The 10,662-nt window shown below is 32.5% G+C and overlaps 1 protein-coding gene across 1 annotated transcript in view; it reads right to left on the bottom strand.

Annotated features, from left to right (window-relative positions):
- Nucleotides 1–673: 673 nt before the first annotated feature.
- The window catches only part of LOC148955379 (transient receptor potential protein-like), a 21,985-nt gene continuing 11,996 nt past the window's right edge, over nucleotides 674–10,662 (bottom strand). Inside the window, exons 2-5 of the mRNA XM_089107242.1 lie at nucleotides 8,367–8,511; nucleotides 4,354–4,449; nucleotides 2,536–2,678; nucleotides 674–773 (exon numbers count right to left, since the gene is read on the bottom strand). Coding sequence (XP_088963368.1) covers nucleotides 674–773; nucleotides 2,536–2,678; nucleotides 4,354–4,449; nucleotides 8,367–8,511 — 484 coding nt within the window. The remainder of the gene's footprint in view (nucleotides 774–2,535; nucleotides 2,679–4,353; nucleotides 4,450–8,366; nucleotides 8,512–10,662) is intronic.

The following is a 10,662-nucleotide window of genomic DNA, read 5'->3' as shown; positions in this document are numbered from 1 at the left end:
ACTCCAACAACCCACTATCTTATTCACCTTATTAACAAAATATACAAAACACTCGAAAAACCCAATAACTGGCTCAATGTTATCACTGTTGACTTGCAAAAAGCTTTTGATTTAATCAACCACAATATACTATTAGAAAAGCTATCTAATGACTTTCAAGTTGACCCTTATTTAATTAGAATAATTGCGTCCTTCCCCTCTAAAAGAACGCAAGTCGTGAAATACCTGAATGTATATTCTGACCCCCTACCAATTTATAATGGTGTGCCCCAAGGAACCCTCTTAGGTCCAATTTTATTTCTTACAATAATAAACAACCTTGGTGTTTATTTCCCGGATAGATGGAAATTCGTTGATGATCTAACTTTCTTAGAGACATGTTCCAAAAATTCCAAAAGCAACCCAATGTACATCTAGGAATCGATATCAGCCGAAGCTCTTACTGATGATATGAAAGTCAACCCTTGAAAGTCAACTGTTCTTACTATTAATTTACTTAAAACTCCTCCTTCTTTCTCCTGCCCAATCCCCCCTGAAATGTCCGTTACCACTACGAAATTACTGGGCGTTACCATCTCAAGCGACTTAAAATGGTATTGTCATATTAATGACATCTTAAAACATGCAAATGCCTCATTTTCCCTCCTTAAACTCCTCAAAAAATTTAAATGCTCTAAATCGCACTGATTGAGGATTTTCCTGTCATTTGTACGCCCATCTCTTGAGTACGCCTTTCCTGTTTGGCATCCTCGCATTTCCATTGAATTGTTGGACTGAATAGAGACAGGACAAAAAAGGTGCCTAAGAATTATCTTCAATGAGGGTAAAGTACCTTATATTTCCCTTTTTAGGAGAGCTAATCTTGTCATCCTTAAGGAAAGGAGAGCAAAAATTACCTTGCGTTGCGCTAACAATGCCCTTCATAAGCCTCGAACAACTCTCCTTTTCTCCTGGTCAATATTCACCCCTTCGACCCCGCCTCCCGCGTTCTGTGTCAGCAAAAACCCTCCTTCTCGCCCCAATAAGAGTTTGCACGGAAAGATATTGAAGAACTTTTATCCCTTACATAGTTGACATTTTCAACCACTGAATCTCCGCTGCCCCCCCCCCTCACTCGCTCTTTACCTCATAGTTATTAATTTAATGCCCATTTTGCAAATTTGGGGGTTTTATATTTATCTTTGTTAGTCACCAACTAACTTATGTTTTTTTTTTTGTTTGCTGACGTTTGACATTGTTATATTTTTGCTGACGACATTAGCCTTCTAATTTTATTAGTTTACTTTGTACTTTGTTTTTGTTTTTAACGTTTTTATGTATTTGACATTGACTGTTTTATAATTTTCTGTTGTTGTTTGATTGTTTGTTTTTGTTGTTCTTTTTTCGCTGTATTTGACGCTAAAGTGCGAATTCGGCCCTTTTGGGCTTGTGATAGCCATTTTTCAGCAATAAATCTTATCTTATCTTATGTTTGCGAAGAGAGTTTCAAGGTTGACTTCATAAGATATATTGAGGGGGCCCTCCTCCAAACCCCTAATAATGAGAATAGACTCGATTTGGTCGGATAAAGGGGCATAACAGCAAAATACATAATTGACTTAGGTTGTTTGACTTAGGGAGCAAATGAGGAGCCTCAGCACCACTCTGATTCCCTTTTCTAGGCTCTAATTTGTATATTTGTCAGTTCATGAGACTATTTTGTTGCAAGAAAGTCAAACTATGCAGAATATCCGGAACATCAAAACACTATCCGTTATTCATGGAAGCAGTTCATAAAATGGAACCATATGCACGCCTTCATGGCTCACAGAATTCAATTTTTACATCTTCCCTAACTTAAAGATAAAAATCCGGTGATTTTGAACTTAGTTTAACTGACAAGTATTTTAGAATAAAAACAAATATCAAAATTAATATTAAAGAGTATTAAACCACAACACTGATATTTGCCTTCTAAAAACATGTTTGCCAGTTCTTGGTACTAATCTGTTGCAAGAAATTCAAAATATGCTGAATATCCACAACATCAAAACACTAACCGTCGGTCTTGCAAATGATTCATAGATTTGAACTACATAAATGCCACCAGGATTGACAGAATCATATTTTTATATCTTCTTGGAATTAAAGGTAAATGCGTTTAGATGACATATTAAAAAATATCTAACCACAACACGTGCATCAGGAGATATTTATAGTGACATTTCCTATGAAACGAACAAACTTCTGGGCTAACTATAGCTTGTCCTCCCTCCTTCCAATGAAATTTTAGTTGTGGCAACTATTATTTAAAAAATAATTAAAATTGTAACAGTAACGAAATTTAGTTGCTAAGTTGTGTCTGCAAGAGACTCATCTTCAATCATAGACCTGGAATCTGCAGCAAAATATCTCATCATCTAAAGATTTGGAACCTTAATTAAATCTACTGCAGAATATTTCTAAATGTGCTGCAATGCTCTGAACGTTGCGTTTTTTTTGCAAATCCTAAAAGGAATGAGACCTTCCAAATGCGAAAATAGTTAGTAGTCATACCTGACATCGTGAGGCATGGGAAGTGATGCTCCTCTGTCTAGTAAAATTTTCAGGATTTCGTAGTTATCCTTATGTGCTGCAAGCACCAAAGGGGTGATATCTGGCGTAAATGTTGCTGTGTCTTTGTCAACTGCTTCCCAGCTCTGAAAGATAAAAAAAGAGTGACCATTATGGATGAGTGATAGCAAGTATTCTTCTATACAGGCAAAGGCTCAGTTCAGAGAGTTTTGGAACTGAAATTGGTCTCTGAAAAAAAAAAACACCATCTATTGCGACCGAACAAAATATCACATATTATCAGAACCTAGATAAAGATATTGATATATTCATTTGTTTCTCATTCGCTTTAATTTTGCCTCTACTTTTTCACTTCCCAGAATATAGAATGACCTTGTTTGCCAAATGGGTTTAATACGCTTAATTTGCATAATTTTTAATTTCTGCGTAATAGCCTAATCATGGGTGTAGGCAGCATTAGGCAGCATATTGTCTTAGGGGGGGGGCAGTCGATAGTGTGATGTAATTTTATCAACTGCTTTTTCCAAACCATCTGTTTTTTCAGCCATATCTAATGTAAATTTGAAGGTCTAGGGGGGGGGGGCAGCTGTCCCCCCTGCCCCCTTCCTACGCCCATGAGCCTAATACTAACTATTTTATCTAAAAAAAATTGATTAAAAGCCTTCTAATTCAAAAAATTATACGGAGACAGAAAAATTAAATCTTCCATTCGAATTTAAGTTTTAACAAATTACTATAATTTCTGTTTAGAATTCTTCTAGCTCTGTTGGGTAACGCTGCAGTATCGATGGGTAGCACTCCACTGTCCTATGGTGTATATTATTTTTTAAATGAAAAACTGACGACACAAAAATATTCTTCAAGTGAGTTACAATTATATATATTTTATTATGCATATTTGATAATATTTAATCTGAAATACGGTTTGAAACTGATATTTCAGAATTTGTTTACCATATCAAAAATATAGTTGGGAGAAAAGTCCCTCGAACTCTCTTAAAAATTTGAAATTATCAACAACAGATTTTACTAAGTTTTTTTTTTATACAAGTTTAAAATATTCATGTAATTTTTAACTTATATTCATCATCTCCTTTTCCTTTTAAATACTACTGATATGATGAAAGTAAACACCTTAGTTAAGAGCAAATTCTCCATAGTTCCTTTAACATTTCAGCTAGTCAAAAACAGATTTTTAAAACATTCCTTGTATTTTCAGCTTATAGACTTCACCTCCTCTTTCCTTGAATGTTTTTATTTCACTAAACTAAGCGATGATTATTTGAAAATGAAATGTTGAAACAGCACCGAATTAAAAAGACAGTTTTAAAGCGTTTAACAGCTTTAATACTTTTCCGAAGCACAAATGTACTTTGACATTAAATTACTTTTATTTTTTTCTATAGTTATAGATAATTTAGCTTTCTATTTTTGAATTTGCTCAAGAATAGAAAGGGTCAAAAAAACTTTTAGTTTTATGGCAGTACATCATCATTCTGCTGCTCACCTTTTAATTATTTTCCATTTGGTTTTTAATTGACTTTTTTTTATTATTTATGACAATACTGAGTAATTGTTTTAAGGTTTTAGATTTGGCCGATCTTTTCTACTTCTCTTTTGTTTTGTTTGTTCGCCAGTCATTTTTTTTCGTTGATTTTTTTTCTTTTTTTTTATTAAAAAAAAAAAAAAAATTAGCAGCACAATATTCTTCGAGATTTATTTTCCATAACTAGGCATTATTTACAACATCTTAACTGAACTTTAGGTAAATTAAATATAATATAATCTACTAAAACTTACGTAGGGAGTTCCCTCTGTATGGTTCGCTTCCTCCCATTCTAAAAGAAGCTCCACTCCTTCAACATATTCTTCTGATATGGCGTGAAGTAAAGAATCCTGGAAAATACATGTTCGACATAATAAATGATCCTAGGACTGGGGACTTCAAATGTATAGAATAATACAAGAATATCTTAGTGCTTTTTTGCCATGAATTTGTACTATTATAACGATACATCTTCAAAAAGCAATTTAGGCATAAGAATCGGAAATTGAAAATAAAGACAAAATATTTGATTATTGTGCTGGAATATTTTATAAATATATAGATAGATATTTCAATAAAAGCCACTTTGGTCCATGGCAAAAATATAAAAATAAAATGACACAAAATAATAGCACATGATAAAAACACACATAAAAATACATGGTACATAACAATAACAATGAAAAAGCATAAAAATTATAAAACAAAAATAAACATAATAAAACGCATAATACCTTAAAACTAACTGACATAATTACACAAAATTTCACACACATGATAGATAGGTACTAAATACTATATTGTGTCATATAGTGATTTTGTTCGATTTTTTAGTTTTTGTGTTGCGGAAACAACACTTTGACCATGTTTCGTTTCTTTTTTCTTTTTATACCATCAGTTTCAATTTCTTGGGAGAAAATTGTAAGGACTAAAAAAACGAAGTTTTTAAGGAAAGCATAGACCTCTGGCTGGATGAATAAAAAATTACATCATATTTCGGAAAGCTGCATATAAATCTTGTCTAGCGCCAGAAGTATAATTTTCGCTTGTTCTTGACCTTGAGCCCAGAGCATGTGAGCTAAAGTGGAGTTTTACAGTCTATATCAGAAAAGATTATTTAATTTTGCTCCACCAAGCTTTAGTTTCTCCCAGCAATGTTTCTGCTTTCAATTGGAAAGCTCTTTTCAATTTAGCAAGCAGATAGGCAGCAATTTTAAATTGAAGATTGATTAGATCTAAAGGACTTAATATGTAAGACAGCTTCCTGGCCAAATAGCCAAAACGTTTTCATAGAATAGTAAACAGAAAATTTGAGAGCTTAAAAAGAACGGAGAATTTTCCCTGAGAATTTTGCCATCTGCTTTTACAAGACATTTTTGGTTGTGATTACGGTCAAGGTTGCCATTTTATTTTCAGTATCGAAAACTGCGTTAGAGATATGGCATACCATCTGTTCCATAAATTTTAATAGGTATCGTGTTCCTAAAGAAGTTGGACCTTGCCGTTTTCTTCAGTATTTTTTCTTGATAATATTAGAAAGTTTTCTCACAGCAAGAAAATCGAATCAAACAGTCTGTGGTAACAAACTGTGAGTAAGGAGCGACTCCACTCAATAGTAACGGAAACTCTAAAAATAGAATTTTGATATGAATAGATACCAGAAGAATCAGCTTATTTTGCTGATTCCAAATATATAATATTCATCGAGTTTAGTGTTACCCATCAAAAGCTACGGGCGTGAGAAAATTTGCCTGATTTTCCTAAAAGGTGGAAAAACCCCCTAAAAGTCAAGGAATATTGATGACAATCACACCATCAGATTCAGCATTTCAGAGAACTCTACTGTAGGCTAGAAGTTTCAAGCTCCTATATAAAAAAAATTATGGAATTTTGCATTTTTTTGCCCGAAGAAATATAATAGATGCACGTTAATTTGTTTTTAATTTTCACTAGGGGGTGATTATATCGAAATAATAGTCCTAGAAGATCGGGAGAGGGTGCATTCAAACGGAAATACTTCTAGGGGCAACGTAATCTGGGCTAAGGAAACAGATCAAATTGATTGCTGTCTGCTCTCTGCAGTAAAACGTCAAGATTCACTTGAAATTAGGAAAGTAGGTAAAGCAACTTAGCAGACTAGAAAAAAAAATTAGACCACTAATCTTTACAGTCATGGCATTAAACCGGATTATCCAGGGATTTATTCTTTTGTCACGATTAGCGATTTTTAAGAAAAATTCATAAAGCATCCTCTTCATCGTGGGTAAGGGTTTCATAAATATTCAATTGGTTTACCTTCAGTTCGTTTCCTATTCATTTTAGGCTAGAAAAATGTATTTTTATGCAAATGGTTAGATAGTGACTATAAAATGATAATGTGACACAATGACGTAGTTTTGAAATTGTTGCTATAGTGTTCGATTTAATAGAACCAAATGGCTCCCAATAAGCAAGGAGTAGCACGTGCTAATAGTAAATAGAAGAAAAGATTTTCAAGAACAATATTTACATGAGAAGAATCAAACTGTGGTGACTAATTTGTGAAAACATTTTCCAAACAATAAACTCTTCAAAGAAAAGTAAAGAGCCATATCAAACAGTTCAAAATAACGAACTGTACGTGAAGAGTGACTCACGCTAATAGCAACCGAAGCTTTAGGAAATGGAGTTTTGAAAAAAATATAAATATATTTGAGAAAAAAAAATATAGCCTACGCATAAAAATGAATTAATAATTAATCAATTCTCAATATATATTCTCAATATATATAATCTGTTAAATTTAAAGCTACTGACCAACGACCACGAGAAAACTTGGTTGATTTTCTAAAAAGCAAATAACACAGGCAACAGGGGGAGTGACCTTTTTGTTTCTTTTACCAGGATACAGTATAAACAGATGAAAATAAAGCATGCTCATCTTTAGGGGAGAATGGTTACATAAAAGTGCAAATTGATTTAATTTTATTTGTTTCCGATGTACTGTGGTTATGCTTCGTTTTACACAATTTGAAAACACACAAAAATACATTTTTGGTCAATAGTTTTGGGGATCTGCTAAACCCGAGGAAGGGAACGGAAATTCAGAAAGATCTTTGTAAAAACAATCAGGAAGATTCCTATAGAATAAGGGGGAGGGGAGTCTAAAACTGACATTGCTCTGAGCAGTGAAAAATCTATCAGAAATTATATTTGGGAAAACAGATTAAATTTAAATACAAATTAAATTTAAATACGAATTAAAGCTAAATTTGAGCTCTATATAGATTAAATTTGTCCTTCTTAACAAATATTCTCGATACAAAATATGTTTTTTTAACATATTTTTTTCTTTAATCACCATCAAGAAGCTCTTATCATAAAAAGCATCTTTTTGCACTTCTGTGGAATCCCTTAGTAAATCAATTACAGCGAAACTAACAAAGGGCATTTAGGTATGATTAAATTCCCAAAAAAGCTTCCCTATGGAAAATAGAGAATAAATTAAAAACTTATAACAATTAAAATTAACCAAGAGAAAGATGACACCCAAAACGGACAACAATAGCAATAATGTTTCTATCACAAATAAGTGTGATCCCCCCCCTCCTAAAGCTAATGAAAAGGTTCGATTGTCATTTGAACTTGAATGAAAACTAATAATATTAATTAAATTGAAAGGTTTGATTTTTTGAAAAATTAAAATCTTTGATATTTGATCAAATATCTTGTGTTAAGAAATTTTTACCATAAATAAGTTTGGCGTTGCCATCGCCCCGAACATCACAAAACGGGTCGAGTGTCATTGTACTTTTCTGAAAAATAAAAATGTTGATTTAATTAAAATTGTTATTCATTTTTTTTTTTTTTTTTTTTTTTATATTTACTAAATTTAAAGGGAGTGCTTATAAAAGAATGTGACTTATAAAAGAGTAGTTTTAAAACTATGAAACTAATTTTAATGTTTACAAACGTTTAGTGTCGAAAGCTTTTTAGTACAAATGAGAGGGGCGGTGCTTGCAACCCTTTACCTCCCCCAAACTATGTTTAGTTTTTCACTTAAAGCTAAACAAGCACCTAAATTTACGAATAAGTAATTTTAAACATCCAATGGAGGAGGCTCTAATTCCTTTCTCTTCTCTTTTTATAAACAGCCAAGCTGAGATTACTAGTATTATTTTTATATGATGTAGAATTTGTGATATCTTCTTTGTTAAAACTCGAAAACATAGCGATATTTCTGACTCTAGGTGTAATTTTGGTTTACTGAACATCTTTCGTTTTTTACCTGAACTTGAATTCCAAATTCTAAAAGAACTTCCATCAATTCAAAATTTTCATTCTCTATGGCAATGACCAATGAGCTTCTTCCAAGTGGGTCTGTGCAGTTGATGCTCAGCTTATCTGGCTGGTCTCTCATCTCCTTTAGCAATCTAAGAATAATAATAAGGTTAAGAGACACTTTGTTTTGACCATCAAAAATAAATCTATGTTCTCGGAAAAATTTTCAACGTTTGTTTAACTGCAACACGCCGCTTTAAATTGTAAGTTCTAATTAAATTGCATAGTCTCGTCAAACCTAAAACGAACAATAATTACTACAAACAAGATTTTGGCTACAGCCCCCTTCCCCCGGCTCTAATCGTAAAAGTTTTAAAGTCTTTTGTGCCGTTTTCACTTTGCTGAAAAAAAAAATATATTATAAATATTTTCTTTATATTTATAACATAGATTAAAAAAATACACCGGAATAGAACCTTGAATCACTAAGATTTCCAGGAACTAATATCTGCATATGTTAATACTCAGTTTATTTTCATTTGTTGTTTCCAATTATCTTGATTATTAATGTGTTCGTTTTTTTTCGTCGTTGATGTTTTAAAAACAAAAGCACACTGTTCAAAACACATATAGTTTTCAACACAACACAAATGACACAATAGGCCTTAGAGTTTTTACAATTAGGGGGAGGGGACAGGGGCAGTAGCCTAACTTCTGTTTGTAGTAATTTTCACTCGTTTTAAACTTGACTTAACTATTCAATTTAGTTTTTACTCTTTTTAAGATTTATTTATTCATCTTTATCAGCAACTGTTATATTTATGTTTGATGTAACCATTTATTTTCATTTTTGTTCATTTTGGGTTTCATTCATTCTTTAACAGTAATTTCTAGTCCTTTTGAGTTTGAATTCTTACAGGACTTTATTTTTGCTGGTCTTAATGTTAATATGGCTTGTTACTTTTCTTTGACAAACCTATTTGTTGAAAAGTTTTTTTTTTAAATTACTTAATATCAAGAATCATATCAAACAAAAAAAATAATATATATTTCTAGTAGATAAATAAGTAAATCCCAAAACGAACAGAAGTTAAGATGAATAATCAAGTTCAGCTTAAAACGAACAGAAATAACCAGAAAAAAGAGTAGTTGAGTAGATCAGGTAATGTTGCTCCTTTTCCCCAAGTATGGTTCGCAAGTCGGGTGCTATTCTCGAAAAAAGATAAATAAGTAATTTTCAGTAGTTTATTTTAAATAATAAAGGATAAATAAAAGAAGGATAAATAAATTTGTATTCCCGGAAGATTACATCAAAGAGGACCTAAGGTTTTCATGTTAGCAAAAACAGGAGTTTATGCCGTAATGGACAGTGACAGAGAGACTCCTCTATCTCACTTGTTCAAATCCTCTATGGGTACAATCCTCAAGTTGGAGTCAAGGCGGAATATCACTATGGAACTCGAACAAAAAAAAATACCTTCTTTAGACAAACATAATACCCTAACACTTTGGATGGTAAAACGTGTTGAAATATAATGCATTTTGGGGTGATTAACGCTAAGTTTACTCTTGGCAGTTTGTTATACCCCCTCTTCTCTTACAGCAAAAAGAAGGAACTTCTGTACTCCACTAGTCAAAATAAACTTTACTGGTGTTGCAATGGGCTCAGTCTCCGGTTAAAGTCTTGACATAACGAGAGATATCACCAAGCGTCGATTGGGGGGAAGAGACAGTTACCCTCCCTCTTCTATATTTTGAAAATTCTTTTTAGGGGTATTTTCATAGAAAAAAAATCGAATAAAAAACAATAGAATTACCCCCCTGTATTTAGAAAAGTACACATTCCCCATCCCTATATTTGTGTGAATTGAAACCCCTAAACGTTGCTATTAAACTTGAGGAAATTAAAATATTAAGAAGCACATTTGTATTGCAATGAGCCCGTTCAGTCATAGGCAGCGCGCTAGCGCTGCCTATGACTGAACGGTAAAGGGCAAATTTTCTAAAGTGAAGTGCAAATTTTGTAAGTGAAGTGCAAATTTTGTTCTCGACTTGGGAAGGCATAAGGGTTTTGCGCCCAACTTAATGTTAATTTCTGCTCGTTTTGAGTTTGACTCGGTTATTTATTGTAATTTGTGTTCATTTTGGGTTTCATCTATTTATCGATGCTGATTTGTGGTAGTTTCGAGCTTGGTAGATTATTTGATTTTATTTTTGCTTATTTTTTTGTTTAATGGAGTTCTTTACTTTTCTTCGACAAGTTTATTTTGTGGCAAAAGATTTTTTAATTAATCACACATAAC

This window comes from Artemia sp. Qi Xiang Cuo, chromosome 2 (genome assembly GCF_049724085.1).
Source record: "Artemia sp. Qi Xiang Cuo chromosome 2, ASM4972408v1, whole genome shotgun sequence".
Lineage (NCBI taxonomy): Eukaryota > Metazoa > Arthropoda > Branchiopoda > Anostraca > Artemiidae > Artemia > Artemia sp. Qi Xiang Cuo.
The sequence above is the reverse complement of the archived record's forward strand: the minus strand, read 5'-3'. Positions and strand labels throughout refer to the sequence as shown.